The sequence below is a fragment of the Oncorhynchus kisutch genome, linkage group LG13, assembly GCF_002021735.2.
Source record: "Oncorhynchus kisutch isolate 150728-3 linkage group LG13, Okis_V2, whole genome shotgun sequence".
Lineage (NCBI taxonomy): Eukaryota > Metazoa > Chordata > Actinopteri > Salmoniformes > Salmonidae > Oncorhynchus > Oncorhynchus kisutch.
Genome location: NC_034186.2, coordinates 25950917 through 25977149, shown reverse-complemented (window position 1 = coordinate 25977149; position 26233 = coordinate 25950917). Strand labels below are relative to the sequence as shown.

At 43.4% G+C, this 26233-nt stretch overlaps 1 protein-coding gene across 15 annotated transcripts in view; it reads right to left on the bottom strand.

Moving 5' to 3' along the window:
- The window catches only part of palld (palladin, cytoskeletal associated protein), a 121744-nt gene that overhangs the window by 6340 nt on the left and 89171 nt on the right, over nucleotides 1-26233 (bottom strand). For 4 of the 15 annotated variants that reach the window (XM_031785856.1, XM_031785859.1, XM_031785862.1 and 1 more), the window contains 6 exons: nucleotides 10993-11673; nucleotides 9608-9746; nucleotides 7670-7771; nucleotides 6916-6954; nucleotides 4124-4345; nucleotides 3425-3574 (listed from right to left, as the gene is read on the bottom strand). In XM_031785856.1, coding sequence (XP_031641716.1) covers nucleotides 3425-3574; nucleotides 4124-4345; nucleotides 6916-6954; nucleotides 7670-7771; nucleotides 9608-9746; nucleotides 10993-11673 — 1333 coding nt within the window. Of the gene's footprint in view, nucleotides 1-3424; nucleotides 3575-4123; nucleotides 4346-6915; nucleotides 6955-7669; nucleotides 7772-9607; nucleotides 9750-10992; nucleotides 11674-25667; nucleotides 25821-26233 lie in introns of those variants that run through there. The other 11 variants (XM_031785855.1, XM_031785857.1, XM_031785863.1 and 8 more) reach the window with 8 other exon arrangements.

Below are 26233 nucleotides of genomic sequence, written 5' to 3'. Positions count from 1 at the left end.
CCACCTGGGAGACACACCAAACATGTGGAAGAAGGTGCTCTGGTCAGATGAAACCAAAATTGAACTTTTTGACAACAATGCAAAACGCTATGTTTGGCGTAAAAGCAACACAGCTCATCACCCATCCCCACTGTCAAACACGGTGGTGGCAGCATCATGGTTTGGGCCTGCCTTTCTTCAGCAGGGACAGGGAAGATGGTTAAAATTGATGGGAAGATGGATGGAGCCAAAAGAGGACCATTCTGGAAGAAAACCTGATGGAGTCTGCAAAAGACCTGAGACTGGGACGGAGATGTGTCTTCCAACAAGACAATGATCCAAAACATAAAGCAAAATCTACAATGGAATGGTTCAAAAATAAACATATCCAGGTGTTAGAATGGCCAAGTCAAAGTCCAGACCTGAATCCAATCGAGAATCTGTGGAAAGAACTGAAAACTGCTGTTCACAAATGCTCTCCATCCAACCTCACTGAGCTCGAGCTGTTTTGCAAGGAGGAATGGGAAAATATTTCAGTCTCTCGATGTGCAAAACTGATAGAGACATACCCCAAGCGACTTACAGCTGTAATCGCAGCAAAAGGTGGCGCTACAAAGTATTAACTTAAGGGGGCTGAATAATTTTGCACGCCCAATTTTCCAGTTTTTGATTTGTTTAAAAAAAATTGAAATATCCAATAAATGTCGTTCCACTTCATGATTGTGTCCCACTTGTTGTTGATTCTTCACAAAAAAATACAGTTTTATATCTTTATGTTTGAAGCCTGAAATGTGGCAAAAGGTCGCAAAGTTCAAGGGGGCCGAATACTTTCGCAAGGCACTGTATATCCCCCCACTAGAATCCCCATACTTTAATGAAGACAGCTTCTCCATCCTATAGGGGGAAATTAATCATTTCCAGAACCTAACACCCTCAGCACACGGGGACAAACACCAACCTGGGGGTGACAGTATTCCCTCCCCCATATGCCCCCCTAGGCACAACTACGACAACATAACCAACAAAAACAGGTCACAACTCCTGCAGCTCTGTCACACACTGGGTATGTGCATAGTCAATGGTAGGCTTCGAGGGGACTCCTACGGTAGGTACACCTATAGCTCATCTCTTGGCAGTAGTACTGTAGATTACTTTTTCACGAACCTCAACCCAGAGTCTCTCAGAGCGTTCAGTCAGCCCACTGACACCCCTATCAGATCCCAGCAAAATCACTGTCCACTTGAACAGAGCAATACTCAATAATGAGGCATCAAAGCCAAAGGAACGGAATAACATTAAGAAATGCTATAGATGGAAGGAAAGTAGTGTGGAAACCTACCAAATACAATTAGGTAACAACAAATTCAATCCCTTTTAGACAACTTCCTAGAGAAAACATTTCACTGTAATAGTGAAGGCGTAAACTTGGAAGCAAAAAACCTAAACAGTATATTTGACATCTCAGCTTCCCTATCAAATCTAAAAATGTCAAACAGAAAACCGAAGAAAATGAACAAGGACAAATGGTTTGATGAAGAATGCAAAAACCTAAGAAAGAAATTGAGAAACCTATTCAAACAAAAAGAGACCCGGAAAATCTGAGCCTACGCCTTCTCTAAGGTGAATCACTAAAACAATACAGAAATACACTAAGGAAAAAGAAGAAACAAGCTCAATGTAATTGAAGAATCCATAGACTAACAACACTAAACAAACAACAACACGAAGAGCTATCTATCCAAAATGGAGATGTGTGGATAAACTACTTCTCCAATCTTTTTGGCTCTATAACAAAGAGTAAACAGCAAAAACATATACACTACTGGTCCAAAGTTTTATAACACCTACTCATTCAAGTGTTTTATCTTTATATTTGCTATTTTCTACATTTTAGAAAAATAGTGAAGACATCAAAGCTTTGAAATAACACAAATGGAATCATGTAGTAACCAAAAAAGTGTTAAACAAATCTAAATATATTTTATATTTGCGATTCTTCAAATAGCCACCCTTTGCATTGATGACAGCTTTGCACACTCTTTGGCAAACACCAAATTGAGACGAATAGATTCTGCAAAAATATCCTCCGTGTACAACGAAAAACACCAAATAATGCATACAGAGCAGAATGAAGCCGATACCCGCTAATGATCAGAATCCAGAAAAGAGCCATTAAATTCTACAACCACCGAAAAGGAAGTGATTCCCAAACCTTCCATAAGAAAGCCATCACCTACAGAGAGATGAACCTGGAGAAGAGTCCCCTAAGCAAGCTGGTCCTGGGGCTCTGTTCACAACACAAACAGACCCCACAGAGCCCCAGGACAGCAACAGAATTAGACCCAACCAAATCATGAGAAAACAAAAAGATAATTACTTGACACACTGGAAAGAACAAAAAAAACAGAGCAAACTAGAATGCTATTTGGCTCTAAACAGAGTACACAGTGGCAGAATACCTGACCACTGTGACTGACCCAAACTTAAGGAAAGCTTGACTATGTACAGACTCAGTGAGCATAGTCTTGCTATTGAGAAAGGCCGCCATAGGCAGACCTGGCTCTCAAGAGAAGACAGGCTATGTGCACACTGCCCACAAAATTAGATGGAAACTGAAACTGCACTTCCTAACCTCCTGCTAAATGTAAGACCATATTAGAGAAACATATTTCCCTCAGATTACACAGATCCACAAAGAATTCAAAAACAAACACAATTTTGATAAACTCCCATATCTATTGGGTGAAATACCACAGTGTGTCATCACAGCAAGATTTGTGACCTGTTGCCACAAGAAAAGTGCAACCAGTGAAAAATGAACACCATTTTAAATACAACCCATATTTATGTTTATTTATTTTCCCTTTTGTACTTTAACTATATGCACATATGACATTTGAAATGTCTTTATTCTTTTGGAACTTTTGTGAGTGTAAGGTTTACTGATAATTTTAGTTTATTTCACTTTTGTTTATTATCTACTTCACTTGCTTTGGCAATGTTTCCCATGCCAATAGAGCCCTTGAATTGAATTACTTGAGAGAGGGAGCGAGAGGGCGATATAGAGAGACGTTTGCTTGACGTTTATGACTCAACTAAAACCCATATCAGAGAGGAAGTACAGAGAAGAACAGTGTGTTAGTTGGCCAGTCTGTTGGAAAGGCAGCGGTACGTGAACTCTCGACCCTCATGAAGGCTTTAGTGATTTCATGTCTCACCCGACGCCCGCTTCCCCAGCTGGCTGGAGACCCTTTTCTTCTCCACGGCTCCATTATTATGGAACTAATGACTGCTAACAGTACCAGCACCACTGACTGGTCCTGATAATGTCTGTTCATAGATACAGTATGTCCCCTGTGTACAGCAGTTTGGTGTGAATGTGTGTGCAGGGTTTTCTATATGGGGTATGAGTCAGTCAGGTCCTGGGTGGGTCAGTTGTTCTCACCTCAGGGTTACCAGCCATAATGGTGTAGTTGCCGTCATCGTCCAATGAGGCGGCGGCGGTGTGGAGGTTGCAGGTCCCGTCAGCGTCGCGGCTGATCCTGTAGTGTTCACTCCTCTTAGAGATCTGCTTCCCATCCTTAAACCAGTAGATCTATAGTGGACAGGATAGACACAACAGAGTTACACAATGACCTGCTTCCCATCCTTAAACCAGTAGATCTATAGTGGACAGGATAGACACAACACAGAGTTACACAATGACCTGCTTCCCATCCATAAACCAGTAGATCTATAGTGGACAGGGTATACACAACACAGAGTTACACAATGACCTATAGGAGCAGAGAGAAAAGAGAGTATATTATTATATTATACTGCAATCCCCCCACTATCGGCCCTCTCTTTTTCTCTCTCTTCCGTTCATCTGATGCCTGTCATCACCCAGTCATGACAGAAGCCCTATGAGCTAGGGATAGGCAGTGGTGGACTCAGATGTTAGTACACCAAGCCTGGCCATTATAGCAAATCACTGTACATGTACCTCAACCTACTACTAACAACACTACACATCCTCAACTCCCAATTATCAGAACAATACTGTATGTTGGTACATTAAACATTTACACCATATAACAATACACCCTGAATAAAGTGACAGTAATATTGACATTAAGAATGGCTGATCAGTGTGACCTCTGACCTTGGGCTTGGGGTCTCCAATGACCTTGCAGGAGAAGGTGACGGGCATGCCCTCGAACACCTTGTAGTGTTTGAGCTTGCTGTCGAAGAAGGGCACCACCCCGGTGCCGGTGGCATTCTCGTCATGCTGCACATCGTCGTCAGACTCCTCCACTGGAGAGCGCTCCAGACGGAACTCGATCTCACTGATCAGGCGCTGCTCGAAGCTGGACACCTTGTACTCCTGCAGAGCACACAGAGAGGAAGCAGGGTTAATGCTGGGTGATGGAGCTCAAAGAGCATCAACACAACTACAGGAAGAGACGGAAATCAGAGGAACTGGATCACAGAAAGAACTGATGAACAAGAAGCACACTCAGCCATGAGCATTTTGTGTCACTCATGCATGAATTCATTGATTTATTCATTCTTTCATTCATTCAAGCATAACAATTCCTTTTTCTCACATATACCCAGTTCCCTATTCCCTCTCAACTATATCTCTATTCCTCCCCTCTTTCTGTCTATTCCTCTTGCTCTCTCAATTCCTCCTTCAGTCTCAATCTCTCACCATCCTGGCTCAGGCTGTCGAGGCAGAAGCAACATCTGGAGAGTAGTGTGAATTGACTGACAGATAATTTCCTGCAGCTGTGTCTTGGGCATGTGTCTCTCTCTCTCTCTCTCTCTCTCTCTCTCTCTCTCTCTTCGTCTCTCTCTCCCGCCCTTAAATTCTTGTTATTGTTTTCTCAGTTTTTCATTCACTCACTCATGCACGTACACAAACAAGAGATATATAGGACATGTGACACGTAACACACACAGACAGCAACAGGTTCATCTCATAGTTATAATGACAGTGAACCATGTTCATATTAGTATCTCATGCCAGGGTGGTGTTGGGAACAAACTCATGCATGCTCCGATATTTGATTAACATATCAAAAGTGACCAATTTAACAAACACTAAATTAATCAACATGTACATTAAAGTCCCAGTGCATTTGAATTTCTTGTTTTATTTACATTTCCACACTGAGGTTGGAATAATACTGTTATAGTTCATAAATAGACCAATAAGAAATAGGGCTCCAAACCTCTCTTCCAATAACAGCTAGTTTTCAGTCTTTACTAAGAAGCTATTTTTGTTTCTATTTTAATTCATTTTGTACAATGTTAATAGAAAATCACAATAAGGTACTTAATTGTTCCCCAGAAATAACTTGATATTTAGATGTTTTTAAACGTTGCATTGGACCTTTAAAAGTGCCAGACATGTACAGTGACAAAGCGTTGGACATGCTTACTCGCTTTTTCATGAAGAGCATTGGTCAGTAATTGGGTACAGTCAGCACTGGCTGAAGACTACAGCTGGTCAAAAGCTCTGTAACCACCACAATGACCATAACAGAACCATGAATGAACCTGCTTAATCAGCTTTTTGTCAAATGTATGTACACTACTTTTCGAAAGTTTGGGGTCACTTCGAAATGTCCTTGTTTTTGAAAGAAAAGCACATTTTTTGCCCATTAAAATAACATCAAATTAATCAGAAATACAGTGTAGACATTGTTAATGTTGTGACTATTGTAGCATGAAACGGCAGATTTTTTTTGTGGAAAATCTACATAGGTGTACAGAGGCCCATTATCAGCAACCATCACTCCTGTGTTCCAATGGCACGTTGTGTTAGCTAATCCAAGTTTATCATTTTAAAAAGGCTAATTGATCATTAGAAAACCCTTTTGCAATTGTTAGCACAGCTGAAAACTGATGTTCTGATTAAAGAAGCAATAAAACTGGCCTTTAGACAAGTAGAGTATCTCGAGCATCAGCATTTGTGGGTTCGATTACAGGCTCAAAATGACCAGAAACAAAGACCTTTCTTCTGAAACTCGTCAGTCTATTCTTGTTCTGAGAAATTAAGGCTATTCCATGTGAGAAATTGCCAAAAAACTGAAGATCTCGTACAACGTTGTGTACTACTCCCTTCACAAAACAGCGCAAACTGGCTCTGACCAGAATAGAAAGAGGAGTGGGAGGCCCCGGTGCACAACTGAGCAAGAGGGCAAGTACATTAGAGTGTCTAGTTTTAGAAACAGAGGCCTCACAAGTCCTCAACTGCAGCTTCATTAAATAATACCCGCAAAACACCAGTCTCAATGTCAACAGTGAAGAGGCAACTCCGGGATGCTGGCCTTCTAGGCAGAGTTCCTCTGTCCAGTGTCTGTGTTCTTTTACCCATCTTAATCTTTTCTATTTATTGGCCAGTCTGAGATATTACTTTTTCTTTGCAACTCTGCCTAGAAGGCCAGGACAGTTTTATTGCTTCTTTAATCAGGACAACAGTTTTCAGCTGTGCTAACATAATTGCAAAATCGTTTTCTAATCATCAATTAGCCTTTTAAAATGATAAACTTGGATTAGCTAACACAACGTGCCATTGGAACACAGGAGTGATGGTTGCTGATAATGGGCCTATGTAGATATTCCATAAAAAAAAAGTCATTTACAACATTAACAATGTTTACACTATTTCTGATCAATTTGTTTTAATGGACAAAGAGCTTGCTTTTCTTTCAAAAACAAGGACATTTCTAAGTGACCCCAAACTTTTGAGCAAAAATAAGTTATCCTTATCAGTTCATTCCCAGGTTTCAAGGTCAGATCCTGCTACAGTCAGAGGGTGTGTGAACACATCTAATATCATTATTATCAGTGTGGCTTTGTTGAACGGCTTAAGATTGGGGAGTGACCACACACAGTGAGTCAGAAAACGAGTGAAGAGAAGGAAGGAGAGAAAGAGGCTTGAATAACCTTTTGAGGGACAGATTCTATGTCAGATGAACTGGAATCCTGTGAAGAGAAAAGAACAGAGGTGTGGTCTCTGTGTTACTGTATGATGTCATGTCCTGAGGTCCAACCGCACACCAAAACATGTGTATAATTACCTGCATTCACACTAAAGAGTGTAACAGCACGATCAGTCTTATACAATATATTAACAATATGACTGTAACCACCATTTCCACAAAACACACACATTTCCATATAATTAGCTCTGAATTGGAACGTGCAATTGTGGCTTTTATTCTCAGGCAAACTCACAGCCTCAGGCAGAGTGGTGGCCAGACAAATCTATCAGACAGGGAACCAGGTTCAGTCCCATGGGCCTCCAGGCAGCCAGAGCCCAACATCACTACAGGATAGCAGCCTAGAACAGCCTGACCTAAAGACCACCGCCACTGTCTGCAGCTATGAGAGGACAACCCCTGTGCGGCTCACTTCTAGAGTCTGTTTACTTTGCAGTGAGACTTGGCTTTAGTCAATGAAACAAATCTGTGTGTGTTCTGTACTGAGGTTTTGTGTTTAGTAAATCTTTAAGACTAAATATGTAAGTTAACATTTCCAGTTATAGCCTATATTTTATACTTCATCACATTGGTGTGTGACTGCAAACTATGACTGAATGTGTAGCTGAATATGGGCCATACACATGCAATAATACAGTGAGCTAAGGTGTAGCACACAGATGGTCTTCCTTCGCGTGCCTGCAGTAGCAGCAGCGTACCTGTGTAACTGGCTCCTCATCCTGCTGCTGTGTGTTTAGTACTGTGGCTGCATTGTCTGCCCCCAGCAGCCTGCGAGCCATCTTCTCCTCATAGGTTAACCTCTGAAAGCACCGATTAATGGGTCAGCTGGGGTTAGTGTGTCAGTCGCAACAGCAACACACACTCATTATAAATATTAAGACATGGTCTTCTGGAGATAAATGGTTGTTAATGAAACTATTAACACTATGAAATGGATGACATGGAAAAATATTTTTGGGACTCAAAAAAGCTGCTTGTCTGTGATCATATCTGTAGTATAGTTATGCTATGTAGTATGTATGTCTGTGGTATAGTTATGCTATGTAGTATGTATGTCTGTGGTATAGTTATGCTATGTAGTATGTATGTCTGTGGTAATATCTGTAGTATAGTTACGCTATGTAGTATGTATGTCTGTGGTCATATCTGTAGTATAGTTAAACTATGTAGTATGTATGTCTGTGGTATAGTTATGCTATGTAGTATGTATGTCTGTGGTATAGTTATGCTATGTAGTATGTATGTCTGTGGTATAGTTACGCTATGTAGTATATATGTCTGTGGTATAGTTATGCTATGTAGTATGTATGTCTGTGGTATAGTTATGCTATGTAGTATGTATGTCTGTGGTATAGTTATGCTATGTAGTATGTATGTCTGGTATAGTTATGCTATGTAGTATGTATGTCTGTGGTATAGTTATGCTATGTAGTATGTATGTCTGTGGTATAGTTATGCTATGTAGTATGTATGTATGGTATAGTTATGCTATGTAGTATGTATGCCTGTGGTCATATCTGTAGTATAGTTACGCTATGTAGTATGTATGTCTGTGGTCATATCTGTAGTATAGTTATGCTATGTAGTATGTATGTCTGTGGTATAGTTATGCTATGTAGTATAGTTATGCTATGTAGTATAGTTATGCTATGTAGTATAGTTACGCTATGTAGTATAGTTATGCTATGTAGTATAGTTACGCTATGTAGTATAGTTATGCTATGTAGTATAGTTACGCTATGTAGTATGTATGTCTGTGATCATATCTGTAGTATAGTTACGCTATGTAGTATGTATGTCTGTAGTATAGTTATGCTATGTAGTATAGTTATGCTATGTAGTATGTATGTCTGGTCATATCTGTAGTATAGTTACGCTATGTAGTATGTATGTCTGTAGTATAGTTATTCTGTGTAGTATGTGTCTGTGATCATATCTGTTGTATAGTTACGCTATGTAGTGTATGTCTGTAGTATAGTTATGCTATGTAGTATGTATGTCTGTAGTATAGTTACGCTATGTAGTATGTATGTCTGGTATAGTTACGCTATGTAGTATGTATGTCTGTGATCATATCTGTAGTATAGTTATGCTATGTAGTATGTATGTCTGTGGTCATATCTGTAGTATAGTTACATTATGTAGTATGTATGTCTGGTATAGTTATGCTATGTAGTATGTATGTCTGGTATAGTTATGCTATGTAGTATGTATGTCTGTGGTCATATCTGTAGTATAGTTACATTATGTAGTATGTATGTCTGTGGTATAGTTATGCTATGTAGTATGTATGTCTGATCATATCTGTGGTATAGTTACACTATGTAGTATGTATGTCTGTGGTATAGTTACGCTATGTAGTATGTATGTCTGTGGTATAGTTACGCTATGTAGTATGTATGTCTGTGGTCATATCTGTAGTATAGTTACACTATGTAGTATGTATGTCTGTGCTCATAACTGAGGTATAGTTATGCTATGTAGTATGATTGAATGGTTGGAAATGAAATAGGATTGACATTTGACTTGGAGTGATTGTATTAATGAATGTTACAAAACAGCTTCATTCCCTAGTTACCTACAAACACACAGTCATCTACAGTGTTGTGAAGGCAATCAGTAACACACACACACACCTGTTGTCCGTTGCTCATGCGCTCCTCCTTGAATCGTAGCTTCCTCTCCAGGTCCTGAATGACAGCATCCTTGGTTCCCTGGATGTCAGAGTCTGAGGCCAGGCGTGGGGTTCCTCTGGACTGCTTCCGGGGAAAAGCACTGCTGACAGAACACAACAACAGACCAGGGGATTAGAACATGGCATCCCAGACCTTTAAACCCACTTTACTCAATAGCGGCTGCTGTGTCGTTCTACAGTAGATCATGATATATCATCTGTTGTTTGTGTGTGTGTTGGACTGACTGTGATTTATTTGAAGCTGTGATAGTCAGAATAAGCCCCTTCTCCTTCTCCTCTCTTGTTCCCTCTCTCTCTCTCTCTCTTATCTGTCCAACTCAAGCATTCTACACAGGGTCCTCTTATCTCTCTCCCCTGCTGCAGGAATGCCATGGTGAGGGGAAAAACAGACAGAGGAAAGGGCTTGATGATAAAGAGGGGGGGGGGCATCAGCCAGGCATCATCAGACAAATCAGAGTCAGGATTATCTACACAACACCAGATCTCTATCAGTTAACTAAACATAAACATGACCAAGCTCACTCTGGGTGCATCCGCCTCATAGTCAGGACTGGCCTGAGCTGGTGGTGCTTTTTTGACTTGAGAAATATGATTGAATTTTGGAAAATTCCCAAAAGGTGCCATCTAGAACCCGAAAAGGTTTCTTCAGTTGTACCCATAGGTGAACCCTTGAAGAACCCATTTTGGTTCCAGGTAGAACCCTTTTGGGTTCCATGTAAAACCATTTCCACAGAGGGTCCTACATGGAACCCAAAAGACTTCTACCTGGAACCAAAAAGGGTTCTCCTATGGGAACACCTTCAGTACCCTTTGGGAGTGCAGCAGTGTGAGTTGAAATCTCAGCTATGCATAAACCCTTCAAATATCTGTTTCTTTGACTGTGACTTTGTCACTCCCTTTGCACAAGTCATTGTGTATATTTTCCATATGGGCAAAACATTCTAACACACACACACACACACACACACACACACACACACACACACACACACACACACACACCCCTCAGGAGACGGTGCTCTCTGAGCTGAGGTTGAGTGTAATAGCCCTGGTCTCTGTGCTGTAAACATGCTTTATAAGAATGTAAACACGTCATCTTCCATCTAGCAGCAGACCTCCAACCTCCAGCTGCTGCTAGGCGGCAGGCTGTCCTGATGGGGTTGGAGGGAGAGGGAGAGCCAGCCTGGCTACAGGCTGTCACTCACTGACTGATATGCACACATTACACTCCCGTTTGACTGGGGAATGAAAGGGTCTAAAAGTATAGGGTACTGCCCCACAGAGAGCCAGTGTAACTGTGTGCACAGTCAGTGTATAGATACTCACATAGTCCCGTTCCCTTTAGGCAGGCCCAGGGCGTTGAAGGATGGGCTAGTGGGTGTGGCTGGAAGGACAGAGGCCAGGAAGCCAGCAGGTGATTGGGGCATGGAGGTGAAGGGGGAGGAGCTGTTGGAGTGGGCGAGGGAGTAGGGGGGAGCCGAAGAGACAGGTGGAGGAGGGGGAGGAGGGGGTGGAGGGAAGTCTTTGGCAGGGCCTGACAAGGATGAAATGCTGCTACTGAGGAAGGGAGGAGGTGGAGGTGGGAAGGAGGGAGAGGAAGGGGACTGAGACTCAATGCTACCGCCCTTACTGAAGGGAGGCAGGACAACCCTGGTGAAGGGTTTTTGTGAGGTGGGTGGGGAGAGGGGGGAGGGCAGGCTGGAACCAGAGGACCCTGAGGACTGGGTGACATAGCCCCCCATAGGGCCAGTCCCCCCAGGGCTCTGGGCAGCAATGAACTGCTTTGGCCGGGCGTAGTTGAAGGTGCTGGTCTGCATGGCGCTGCTCTCCAGCTCCTGGAAGGAGGGAGGAGGGGGAAGAGGAAGAGAAGGCAGAGAGGGCACTTCCGGGGGCTGCTGTGGCAGAGGCGGGACTTCCTGCTCTTGCTCCTGATGTTGGATCCAATTGGCTGCTTCCTGCTGTTCCAATATAATCTGATCCTGCAGCTGCTTCAACTGTTCTGCGTTCCTGGAAGGAAGGACACAAGGGCATCATCTACTGGACAGTGGGATCACTGTGAATGATCGTGTCAAACAGTTTGAAAAAATTCTACAAAATGGACAAAGTTCAAACAAGCTTGTCTGCTAAGTGAAAGCAGGAACACACACACACACACACACACACACACACACACACACACACACACACACACACACACACACACACACACACACACACACACACACACACACCATAAAGTGTGGACCAATGGAATTCATACAGTACTTTACTAGACTCCTGTATATCCACATCTTTGTGTCAGAGTCAGTAGAAATGTAGAAATGCCAGGCAGCAGTAGTTTCCTCCCCCAGGTCACCAATCAGCACATAGGACACATACCCGCTAACACACTACATCCTTTCAACCCCACTAAAATGCTGGGCAGGATGAGTTAACACTGCTACAAGGTTTCAGGCACGTTGTAGAAATGTTACGAAAGCATTCGACTGTCATCCCTTTTCCCATGACTGACACAATACTCCGTTCCCCGTCTCTCTCTGGTTACGCAAATTACATAGACAATTGTGATTGGCAATTTAACAATCATAGAGAATGAGCATCCCAGTCATGCTGAGACATTGCTCTAAAGTTACAGGCTGTTACTGTGAGTAGTTGAAAAGCACACACAGAGTTGTGGGGATGACATCAGCACTGGACCGTCCAGGGTTCCTCGATCAGGAATGACGTTTTTTCACCAGCCTGGAATTGATAGCTTGTCAGGCCTGAGGTTAAAGGGTTCAGGGGGACCGTGGGGTGTGGTTAATTCAGCTAGCCATCCGAGCTACCATTTGTGTGTGTGTGTGTGTGTGTGTATATATGTGTGTGTGCATTGTGTAAAGTGCTGATTAGTGGGGAGGAAACCACTGCACAGGGTGCAGGGACTGATAGCTCCAGAAAGACTTAAAAGACCAGCCTGTCGACAGCCACATCAAACAAGAAAACATTTTAAAAGGAGACCGGAGTACGAAATGTGAGGAAGTTTTGCCAATGTTGTCTTCCATTATGACAAACGCTCAACAGAGTGATGACCTCTGCGGGGTCAAGGACAAGACTAGGCATGGTCATAAAATACATATCTCTTAAAGGGAAATGTGATGAAACAACAAAAACAAACACGTCTCTGTCGCATCTTGTCCTCAGGCAGGGGTGAGTCCTAATGATGGAGTATTGTATTCTGTCACAGAGGTATGGCTGCATGAGGATTTCACACACTGAGCCCTCCTACACGGTCTACTCACTGTACAATCATCACTTCTGGCCCGGCCTGGTCTGGGATAAGTGGATGTGGAAACTAAGACTTTCAGGAGGTTACTGATCCTACTGATTTCCTGTAATTCTACACATTTTGCCATGGGACGTAGCGAAATTGTTGCCGTTTTAAAGTCCAAGTGTAGTCAAACTCACCTCTCAGTTTATTAGGTACACCACCCTGTTCACGAAAATGTATCGTTCCTACAGACAATGAGTCACGTAGCCGTGGCTTGCTATATAAAGCAGGCAAACAGGCATTGAGGCATTCAGTTACTGTTCCATTAAATGTTAGAAATGGGCAAAATGAGTGACCTACGTTAGGTGCCAGGAGTGCCAGATCCAGTGTCTCAGAAACGGCCGTCCTCCTGGGCTTTTCACGCACTACAGAGTCTAGGGTTTACCGAGAACGGTGCAACAAACAAAAAACATCCAGTCAGAGGCAGTCCTGTGGGAGAAAACAGCTCATTGATGAGGTTGAAGGAGAATGAAAAGAATAATGCACAAACAGACAAATAGTGGCGTAGTACAACAGTGGTGTGCAGAACGACATCTCGGAATGCACAACTCGTCGATCCTTGTCATGGATGGGCTATTGCAGCAGACGACCACACCGGGTTCCACTCCTATCAGCTAAAAACAAGAAGAAGCGGCACGATCAGTGTGCACACCATCACCAACACTGGACAATTGAGGAGTGGAAAATGTTGCGTCATGCTGATGGCAGAGTCAGGATTTGGTGTAAACAGCATGAGTCCATGGCGCATCCTGCCTGGTGTCAACAGCACTAGCTGGTGGCGGAGGTGTAATGGTGTGGGGAATGTTTTCTGGCACACGTTAGGTCCCTTGACACCAACTAAGCAACAAACGTTTCCAACACCTTGTAGAATATATGCCTGAAGATTTCAGGCTATTCTGGAGGCAAAGGGGAGTCTGACCCAGTACCAGATGGGTGTACCTAATAAACTGTCCAGTGATGGAAATACTGTGGAATTGTGAACATGATGATAATGCCCTTTTAGTGTAAGAGTTGTTTGAAAAGATTGACTCATGGATTTACCATGCTGTCGGTGAGTTAATAGACCGATAAGAAACCTCTGACCCGTCCGACGCCGTCACAACTTCGGCAGCTGCAACTGGCCAGTCCGACGCAACTTCGGCACCATGATGGACCGTCAGGGGGGGGGGGGGGGGGGGGGGGGCGTCACCGACCTCTAGGCGTCACTGAACTGTCTCATTACACTCATTACGCACACCTGACTCCAATTCCCCTGATTTAATAACTGTATACATGTGCCCTCTGTTCACCATTGTCTTGTCGGTTATTGGGTTTCGTCTCATGTATTGTTCTTACGGGTCTTGTCTCATGTATTGTTATTATGGGTCTCGTCCCATGTATTGTTCTTACGGGTCTCGTCTCATGTATTGTTCTTACGGGTCTCGTCTCATGTATTGTTCTTACGGGTCTCGTCTCATGTATTGTTCTTACGGGTCTCGTCTCATGTATTGTTCTTACGGGTCTCGTCTCATGTATTGTTCTTACGGGTCTCGTCTCATGTATTGCTATTACGGGTCTCGTCTCATGTATTGGTCTTACGGGTCTCGTCTCATGTATTGCTATTACGGGTCTCGTCTCATGTATTGTTCTTACGGGTCTCGTCTCATGTATTGTTATTGCGGGTCTCGTCCCTTGTATTTATTACCTCGCTCTTTTGTTTGGGTTACATCCCTGTGTTTTTGTGTACGTGTTTGTGTTGTGCTTCATCCCCTTGCCTTTTCATGGCATGTTGTATTTTTGGTGGAGTATTAAAACCCCCTATTACATATTCCTGCGCCTGTCTCCAATCATTTATACAACGTGACATTGTAGACTGGAATGAAAAAAGGGGGGCGAGTAAACTACGCATCCTAAGTCCACTCCATGCTTTGAAGGGGTAAATTACAGGGACATCTTTTACTTGCGTCTGGGGGCTTGTAACAGGACTGTAGAGTGGGAACTCCAGGACACACATGAAATGGAAGAGTTATCTTCTCAGGGTAGCAGAAGGGTCTTTGGGAAAGCTATAAAACCCCAATGTGTCAGAGACCTTCATGTTAATGGCCCAGTCTTAGTGTGACTAGTAGTGAGTCCTTCAGAAAGCCTGGGTAGAAGACTATAGCTACAGCAACATGCCTTATCATCAGGACTCCACTAGACCTGCATTCCCACAATCTGTTCCAGATGCTGAATAATCAGGAAGAGGTTTTTCTGCTATTTTTCATTTTCTATCCAAGGGTCCACCCCCCCACCCCCCCACACTCCCTCCTCTCCCTCTTTCCACTGTATTTTGTCTTTTATTGGACTTTGTATTGATTGCTGTTTTGTTTGACATATTTGTTGTATAACTGTGATCAGGACACCCTTGAGAATGAGACCATGATCTCAATTGGTTTTTCCTGAATAAAGAATAATAAAAAATAATAATGAACATGTTAAGAACTAAACAAAGGTAGTGAACATTTTACAATAAAATGTCAGTTCTGTCAGTGAAAACATCATAAGACAGATATTCGACATGCTTCCAGATCATTTACGGCGGCAGGTAGCCTAGTGGTTAGCATGTTGGGCCAGTAACCGAAAGGTTGATGGATCATATCCCTGAGCTGACAAGGTAAAAATCTGTCATTCTGCCCCTGAACAGGGCAGTTAACCCACTGTTCCTAGGCTGTCATTGTAAATAAGAATTTGTTCTTAACTGACTTGCCTAGTTAAATAAAGGTAAAATAAACATGCTCCCATCATTAGTATACTCTTAGAAAAAAAAAGTGGTATCTAAAATAGAGAACCCTTTCCACAGAGGGTTCTGCATGTAACCAAAAAGGGTTCTACCTGGAACCAAAAAGGGTTTTCCTATCGGGACAGCCGAAGAACCCTTTGGAACCCTTTTTTCTAAGAGTGTATCAACAGTGGAACTTCAGACCCAAATAAACAGTCATTATTTCAATCACTCCAACCTGTCATAACCTGTGTGCTGTTGTAGGGTACAGTTTATAAGAATTTGCACAAGTGCAGTGCACTTTTCACCATGTGTTTTCCTAAAAATCCCAGCAATGTTGGACATTCAAGCCTCCACCAAAAGAGCACTTTTACAAGAATAGTTTGGCATCTGCTGAGAGAGCCAGCCTCGGCGTCCACTCCTCTGTACCGTTTTCATTCCTTTTTTGGCTATGTTCTCTCAGCGCATGAGGCAGAAGCGCCTCTCCTCGCCTCACCCGCTCGCTCAAGCAGAGGGGAAACACGCTTCATTTCCTCAGCGCCTTGTCTTTCTCTCTTCAACAGACTCCTTCACTGCCGGACTGCCTGTGTTGTGCGTTCAATCATGTGGAGAGCCTTTAAAACAGTTTGTCCACGTAGCTGCATCTGTTAATAACCCACCTGATGGTTTCCAGCCTGCCTAGAATATCTTGGAGAATCTCATTGCTAGGAGCCCAATTTGAATTTACAAATATATCCAAAAAGTTGTCTTAGTGTTTTTTCTCCGGTCTCTAGAATTCTCCTGAGTATATGGGGGGGGGGGGGGCAGAGTGGATGTTGGCTGGCTATGACTGACTGACATCATCTCCTTGCCTTAAAAGGTGTTCTTTCTTTATATAGAACAGTTACTACAGTCCAATTCCACTTTCTTATTTTACTAAAGGGCAATCACATGATTAAGAGATATTTGTCGCACTTTCCGCATATGACTAACTTTCCAATTGTATTGTATGTCAACTCTGACATTTTACTTTAATTTCAATGTTTCCATTGAATTTGCATTTGTCAGATAATATATTATCATATTGTCAGTGAGAAGATCAGACAGTGTAATTGTTCAGCTTCATCAGTCATTTTATTTTCCTTTAAAAGGTCTGTCTGCCTCCAGGATAGCAGGTGTGGGCCAGCCTGACACTACGTAACCCTGACACTGTGACGCTGCATGGTCCAGCCTTCAACCAGATCTGCCAACATCCACCTATGAAATTACTCAGAGAACTATTCCGTCTCTCTCAATCAAGCTCTTTCTCTATTGACAACCGAACAGGACGGATCTATTAGTATTGAATGCTGTGTCACCAGAGACACTGGGTTCGAGCCCAGGCTCTGACGCAGCCGGCCGCGACCGGGATGTCCATGGGGCGACGCACAATTGGCCTAGCGTCGTCCAGGTTAGGGAGGGTTTGGCCGGTAGGGATATCCTTGTCTCATCGCGCACCAGTGACTCCTGTGGCGGGTCGGGCGCAGTGCACGCTAACCAGGTTGCCAGGCGCACGGTGTTTCCTCTGACACATTGGTGCGGCTGGCTTCCGGGTTGAATGCGCGCTGTGTTAAGAAGCAGTGCGGCTTGGTTGGGTTGTGTTTTAGAGGACGCATGTCTTTCGACCTTCGTCTCTCCCGAGCCCGTACCAGAGTTGTAACGATGAGACAAGATAGTAACTACTAACAATTGGATACCACGAAATTGGGGAGAAAAGGGGGTAAACTATTTTTTTTAAAGAGGTGGATGTTCATTGACTTAAAACCATACAACCTATTAATTTACAGCAATTAACATTCAAGTCTCCACATGCCTTGTTTAGTCTGAAAGGGTCTTTTCCTACAGCTGTTCTCAACTGCATGTTTTCTAGATGCCAGTCTGACTCTCTGGGGTACAAGAAACAAAACTGTAGGTCTACACTTGCTGTATGTAGACAGAATTTCTACAAGGTACAAAGCTCTGAGTTGGTACTTGGTAAAAACGTTCTCTCTCCTGTGAGCAGGTAATAAATGACAAAAACTGCTGAAATGACTGACGTTAATTCACTTATTTCCTCGGTTCCTCTGACAGTCGGTTCCTCTGACAGTCGGTTCCTCTGTCTTGCGGTGTAGTGGGGACTTGCAGGGAGGGAGGGAGGGAACGTCCTGCTCTCTGTCTCCATGTCAACGGCCCAGTGTTGTGCTGTACCGAGCTGAGCCAACTGGCCCACACAACACCCAGTTACAGTGTGAAAAAACTGCAGAGCTCAGCTCTGTCATTCCAAACTGTAACGCTACATTACAGTTAAATCTCTCTCTTTCTCTTTATCCTTCTCTCTCAGCCTCCATTTGGAGGTATTAATAGGCTGTTAAATGTTATTTCTCTTTTTCTCTCATCATGAAAAATACTTTTTTTTAAATTATAATAATTTAACCTATATTTGATTAGGCAAGTCAGTTAAGAACAAATTCTTATTTTCAATGACAGCCTACACCGGCCAATTGTGCTCGCCCTATGGGACTCCCAATCATGGCCAGTTGTGATACAGCCTGGATTCGAACCGGGGTGTCTGTAGTGATGTGCCTTAGACCACTGCGTCACTCAGTTGGCCTGGTTCCTGGGTGTAAATTCTTTAACATTGAACACAATGAGAGAGCACTTCAGGAAAACCTTTTTGATTTACTTACCATTCAGCATTCAATTATACTCATAATAACACGTCAATTATACAATTATTCTGGTGGTGGTTTTTTAACTCCAGTTCCTACATGCAAAGAATAGCAGCATCACTGAGCTTAACGGAGTCAGGTACCGCTTGTCTGAGTAAGAGTTAATTGAATCTGTCTTTTATAGCATAATGTAGCAAGCTGAAACAGACCATGTTGTAGCAGTCAGAGCATGCTGAAACAGACCATGTTGTAGCAGTCAGCGCAAGCTGAAACAGACCATGTTGTAGCAGTCAGCGCAAGCTGAAACAGACCATGTTGTAGGAATCAGAGCAAGCTGAAACAGACCATGTTGTAGCAGTCAGCGCAAGCTGAAACAGACCATGTTGTAGCAGTCAGAGCAAGCTGAAACAGACCATGTTATAGCAGTCAGAGCAAGCTGAAACAGACCATGTTGTAGCAGTCAGAGCAAGCTGAAACAGACCATGTTATAGCAGTCAGAGCAAGCTGAAACAGACCATGTTGTAGCAGTCAGAGCAAGCTGAAACAGACCATGTTATAGCAGTCAGAGCAAGCTGAAACAGACCATGTTGTAGCAGTCAGAGCAAGCTGAAACAGACCATGTTGTATCAGTCAGAGCAAGCTGAAACAGACCATGTTATAGCTGTCAGAGCAAGCTGAAATATACCATGTTATAGAAGTCAGAGCAAGCTGAAACAGGCCATGTTGTAGCAGTCAGAGCAAGCTGAAACAGACCATGTTGTAGCTGTCAGAGCAAGCTGAAATATACCATGTTGTAACAGTCAGAGCAAGCTGAAACAGACCATGTTATAGCTGTCAGAGCAAGCTGAAATATACCATGTTATAGAAGTCAGAGAAAGCTGAAACAGGCCATGTTATAGCAGTCAGAGCAAGCTGAAACAGGCCATGTTATAGCAGTCAGAGCAAGCTGAAACAGGCCATGTTATAGCAGTCAGAGCAAGCTGAAACAGGCCATGTTTTAGCAGTCAGAGCAAGCTGAAACAGACCATGTTATAGCAGTCAGAGCAAGCTGAAACAGACCATGTTGTAGCTGTCAGAGCAAGCTGAAACAGACCATGTTGTAGCAGTCAGAGCAAGCTGAAATATATCATGTTGTAACAGTCAGAGCAAGCTGAAACAGACCATGTTGTAGCAATTAGAGCAAGCTGAAACAGACCATGTTGTAGCAGTCAGCGCAAGTTGAAACAGACCATGTTATAGCAGTCAGAGCAAGCTGAAACAGACCATGTTATAGCAGTCAGAGCAAGCTGAAACAGACCATGTTATAGCTGTCAGAGCAAGCTGAAACAGACCATGTTATAGCTGTCAGAGCAAGCTGAAATATACCATGTTGTAACAGTCAGAGCAAGCTGAAACAGACCATGTTATAGCTGTCAGAGCAAGCTGAAATATACCATGTTGTAACAGTCAGAGCAAGCTGAAACAGACCATGTTGTAACAGTCAGAGCAAGCTGAAACAGACCATGTTATAGCAGTCAGAGCAAGCTGAAACAGACCATGTTATAGCAGTCAGAGCAAGCTGAAACAGACCATGTTATAGCAGTCAGAGCAAGTTGAAACATACCATGTTATAGCTGTCAGAGCAAGCTGAAACAGACCATGTTGTAGCAGTCAGAGCAAGCTGAAATATACCATGTTGTAACAGTCAGAGCAAGCTGAAACAGACCATGTTGTAGCAATCAGAGCAAGCTGAAACAGACCATGTTGTAGCAGTCAGCGCAAGTTGAAACAGACCATGTTATAGCAGTCAGAGCAAGCTGAAACAGACCATTTTATAGCAGTCAGAGCAAGCTGAAACAGACCATGTTATAGCTGTCAGAGCAAGCTGAAACAGACCATGTTGTAGCAGTCAGAGCAAGCTGAAACAGACCATGTTATAGCAGTCAGAGCAAGCTGAAACAGACCATGTTGTAGCAGTCAGAGCAAGCTGAAACAGACCATGTTGTATCAGTCAGAGCAAGCTGAAACAGACCATGTTATAGCTGTCAGAGCAAGCTGAAATATACCATGTTATAGAAGTCAGAGCAAGCTGAAACAGGCCATGTTGTAGCAGTCAGAGCAAGCTGAAACAGACCATGTTGTAGCTGTCAGAGCAAGCTGAAATATACCATGTTGTAACAGTCAGAGCAAGCTGAAACAGACCATGTTATAGCTGTCAGAGCAAGCTGAAATATACCATGTTATAGAAGTCAGAGAAAGCTGAAACAGGCCATGTTATAGCAGTCAGAGCAAGCTGAAACAGGCCATGTTATAGCAGTCAGAGCAAGCTGAAACAGGCCATGTTATAGCAGTCAGAGCAAGCTGAAACAGGCCATGTTTTAGCAGTCAGAGCAAGCTGAAACAGACCATGTTATAGCAGTCAGAGCAAGCTGAAACAGACCATGTTGTAGCTGTCAGAGCAAGCTGAAACAGACCATGTTGTAGCAGTCAGAGCAAGCTGAAATATATCATGTTGTAACAGTCAGAGCAAGCTGAAACAGACCATGTTGTAGCAATTAGAGCAAGCTGAAACAGACCATGTTGTAGCAGTCAGCGCAAGTTGAAACAGACCATGTTATAGCAGTCAGAGCAAGCTGAAACAGACCATGTTATAGCAGTCAGAGCAAGCTGAAACAGACCATGTTATAGCTGTCAGAGCAAGCTGAAACAGACCATGTTATAGCTGTCAGAGCAAGCTGAAATATACCATGTTGTAACAGTCAGAGCAAGCTGAAACAGACCATGTTATAGCTGTCAGAGCAAGCTGAAATATACCATGTTGTAACAGTCAGAGCAAGCTGAAACAGACCATGTTGTAACAGTCAGAGCAAGCTGAAACAGACCATGTTATAGCAGTCAGAGCAAGCTGAAACAGACCATGTTATAGCAGTCAGAGCAAGCTGAAACAGACCATGTTATAGCAGTCAGAGCAAGTTGAAACATACCATGTTATAGCTGTCAGAGCAAGCTGAAACAGACCATGTTGTAGCAGTCAGAGCAAGCTGAAATATACCATGTTGTAACAGTCAGAGCAAGCTGAAACAGACCATGTTGTAGCAATCAGAGCAAGCTGAAACAGACCATGTTGTAGCAGTCAGCGCAAGTTGAAACAGACCATGTTATAGCAGTCAGAGCAAGCTGAAACAGACCATTTTATAGCAGTCAGAGCAAGCTGAAACAGACCATGTTATAGCTGTCAGAGCAAGCTGAAACAGACCATGTTATAGCTGTCAGAGCAAGCTGAAATATACCATGTTGTAACAGTCAGAGCAAGCTGAAACAGACCATGTTATAGCTGTCAGAGCAAGCTGAAATATACCATGTTGTAACAGTCAGAGCAAGCTGAAACAGACCATGTTATAGCAGTCAGAGCAAGCTGAAACAGACCATGTTATTGCAGTCAGAGCAAGCTGAAACAGACCATGTTATAGCAGTCAGAGCAAGTTGAAACATACCATGCCAGCCACAGAGCTGCCTCTTCTCCGTGACTCTAATCATGCTGTCTTCAATCAATGCTCTCTCTAATCATGCTGTCTTTAATCAATGCTCTCTCTAATCAACATGTCTATAAAAGTCCTGTTTACACACACAGTTACTGGTTTGTGCTTCCTAGACAATGATGGCCTCTCGTCTATACATATATACGGATCTACAGTTTGACTGACTGACATGCCACCATGCAAGCTGTGAGCCATCCTCACTTTTTACAACCTCACTTGTTTGGGTACTGGGAAGGGGAGAATGTCTTAGCCGCTGGTTGACTAGGAGTAGAGGAGGGAAAGGGTTTATGGGATTCCGCCAGCAGCACTCACTGATGACAGGAAGCGACCATGGGATGACAGGAAGTAGTTGAGTGTAAATAGACAATAATGAGGGGGTTCTTTCTGTAAACAGCAACAAGGGGCTAAGCTTCCTGCTGCACTGTGTGTACATACTGTACAAGCCAGCTATGAATAAGTGAAAAGCTGTTGATCTACTCAAATGTCTGAACAACAGTTGTACATTTTCCCACAATCAGACTTGTACCTACATATTAATGTGTGTTTATGAGTGTGTGTGTGTGTGTGTGTCACTGTTTAACCACACGTCACCATGCCAGTCTACAGCTTTTAAAAAGTGTGGCCTTGTCAAACATGAATGATTATATACCTAAACAACAGAATGGAGCCCTGGCATTACACCTCCAAAACAAATACAGCCGCTGTGTGTGTGTGTGTGTGAGATACAGTGGAAACACACCAAGGTGGTAACACAACAACATGCTGGCCCCAAACCATGCCCCGGGCCAAGAGTTTATCAGACCAGATCCAGAAACGCAGGGTGAAATCAATAGGAGCATGGGAAATACCAGAGACTCCTGAGTCTGACTTCCACTGCAATCACATATGCAAATACACCTCGCTCTCTCTGTCAAACACACCTCCACAAGCATGAGCAGACAGACAGTACAGTATGATCAGTGATCAGTGTCTCACTGTGCCTGACAGCTTTATTAACACACCCCCATTACATCTTAAGCGCGTCAACCTGCACTTGACTGATCCATGACAGAAACGGCCTAGTCTGTCACACTGTCTGACATATTGACTGACTGAACTGACTGAGACTGACAGACTCTGACTAACTGGCTGGTTATCTACCTGACTGACTATTAGCTACTACTTATTTGGTTGACTTTAATTAAGGAAATACTGATGGATCGATGTGCCATAAATGGGTATCTTCTGTTGTGGAGACACATAACACAGGTGGCTGTAGCAAGAAACAGGAATCCTATAGCTATGGGCCAAAATCACTATAACACCGTTCTTAATGATTTGTCCCATCGCTGCAGAATAATGTTTACACTATGACATCTGTATTTACAACAGCAAAGTAGCAGGTCATTACACATACATTGGTCAACAAGGGTCTCTAATAAGAACAAAGCTCTTTTTTAGACAACCATTTGGAGTTCTATTAGAGGAGGGGGAGACTAGTCCTTTGTTAAGTTTACGGTAAGCGGCTGCAATAACAGTTCACAGGACTCCTGTATACAAACGCCCCCAGCGAGATAGCTGAATGTTTATGTTTGACATCATCATTTTAGATCATGATAAACTTCCATCAACAAATTCAAGTGAAGCCCTCAAACAGGTGTGGGCTGTGCGCACACAAACCGCACAAAAAACAAACACAAACAGAGACAGTACATACACAAGTAGGCCTACATGTACACACACAATTTGGATATTTTGAATGAAAGTACAGTCTAAATCATCAGTCTAAATCATATCCTTTTCCACATGGAGGTGCATGTTGGCCGAACCTCCAGTCCAGTCAGGTTTAGAACCAGAGTTAACCCATTGACCTGACCCACATCACAGGCTAATTTACCACCATGCAGGCCCAAACTCTTCACTCACAGCAACTCATACAGCTCTCCCTAATCCCTCCTCCCATGGTTTGGCTGAGTGCTCCTCCTCAGGAGAGAGAGAGGAGACAGAGGAGCCGTCCAACTTTCCATGGACATTTCATACCCCCCTAGACTCAGCTCCTAGATCAGTTCAACGTGAGGTTCTGTATTGGCAGGAGTAGTCCCTGACATGTTTCATATAGACAACAAAGGAAACCAGAAAAGCATAAAGTAAAATATGACTTTTTGTTATCAACTCCCATTCTCTCTCTCTCTCTCCATGTCCCACTCAATTTCTCTCTGTCTTTGTTCTCCTAGACTTCCAAATGTATTTTCAACCTCTCCATGTTTCTCTCTTTCACCTCCTCCCTTGCTCTGTCTGTACCCCACTCCCTCCCTCTCTCTCTGGCTCTAATTGCACACACAACACATACAACAGAACCAGACTGTTTTCTTTTCCCCCGCTTTAACAACTGCACAGAGCGTGTGGCTCATTCTGACCAGACTAACAGTTCAGGGTTTGCTCCAGCTCCCATCAACCCCTTAAATTATGTCTCTCCCCCAACCATCTCTCTCTCTCTCCCCTCTATTTAATCCGTCTATCTTGGGAGCCATTTTATGTAGAATCAAATAATAGGTGAGAAGTGCAGAGAATGAACAGTGAGCTCCCTCCCTCTCCTCCCTCGCTTCCTCCCTCCTTCCCTGCATCCCTCCTTCCCTCTCTACCTCCCTCCCTCCCATTCCTCCTTCCCTCCCCTTTTTCCTTCCCTCTGTCCGTTTAGAGTGTTTTTCTGTATTGCAGGAATGCTCAAGACATTCTTCCTGGGATTGGAATGGGAAAGACATCGCCATCAAATGGGATTAGCAGCAGGAGTGGAGAGGGAGAATGAGAAAGAGGAGGAGAGCCAGAGAAAGTGAGGGGAAGGGAGGGGGTAGAAACAAGAGAACCCAGTGAAGGACTAAAGCCAAACCTGACACTACTATTCTTACCTGACAGACTATTGTGCTAACTAATCTATCAGACCCCAAAGGGGCACCACACAACTGACCTATATAAAAACACAACGGGTCCTTCACCACTAACACAACACTGACACAACCCAGAATAAAGCATCTCACACAACTACGCTTTATCAACCTCATAGACCCTATCACCCTCAGTAAAGCAGCCAGTTGCCTCCAGCCCTATCCTTTCCAGAATAACCACTTCCCAGAACTTCCAGTAAATGAATGGGTTTCTATCTCCGCCTCTCTCTGTCCTACAAACCACACATCCATACTCCAACACATGCTTTTTACATTAACTGTCTGAGGGGCTGGCAAAGCAGACAGAAATTACGAAAAAGTGTTCCTGGTTCTCCTTCTCTATCATTTGTGTCTCTCCTTATTCTGTACTTCTTCATTCCATCTCTCAATTCAACCCTTTTTCAGTTCTTCAGAAGCATAAATGACAGATTGTGATTTTAACTGATTTTGAGATCAGTTTTAGCCCACAAAGTTTTACTACAGAAAAAAGAACAATGGCAACACTGTATTTCATTGAAGCAGTGAGCTCAGCATAAAGCAACAGTGGCTATGCTAATGTGGTGTGTTCACATCGTCTTCTCTCTCTCTAATGAACTGAACTTGACTTAGCGTTAATGAAGAGCATCTTGCTGCTTGCTTGTCACCCTCTCCTCCCACTCCCTTCCCCTCTCTCCCTTCCCCTCTCTCCCTCTCCCTTCCCCTCTCTCCCTCTCCCTTCCTCTCTCTCCCTCTCCCTTCCCCTCTCTCCCTCTCCCTTCCCCTCTCTCCATAAACGCTCACTTCCACTGAAGTGTGTTAAATTGACAAATGTTGTGTCTGATTCTGTAAAGAATTTGTAAGAAAGAGTAATACCTTCAGTGACGTGGCCCAGGTGAGTGTGTCTGTCTGCGGCTCAGGTATTCCCCAGGAGGAGTGTGTGTGTGGTTGTTTCTGCCACTGCCAGGTAGCGGAGCAGCATATATAGAGCAGTCAGCAGCCAGACTCAGCCTCCCTTGCTCTCTGCATGAGTCAGCCTAAACCTTCTTCACAATAAAAGCCTCTGTTTCACAATAAAAGCTCTGCAACACGGGCCATTGATCTAGAGACTTCCCTTTCAGAACCAGCCTCCTAGAATAACAGTCCTCCATCGCCATGTTCTTTTAAGGACTGCCCACTGTCTGGAGGTTGTTGAGGAATGATCTGCCTTGCTGTTATCGATCCTTCCTGGGTCTCTTCTACTTTCCTCATTTGCGTTTTCTCTTCTTTCTCTGGCTAGTTCTCTCTGTACGCATTCATTCACACTCCAGGTCCACATTTAGGGCAACAAATATAACCAATCAGATAGCTGATGAACAAAAACACTCATGTTTTTATTTTTTTACATTAATGGCATGACTAATGAAAAACGTTGCACATGAACTTCAGGACTGTCTTGAGCT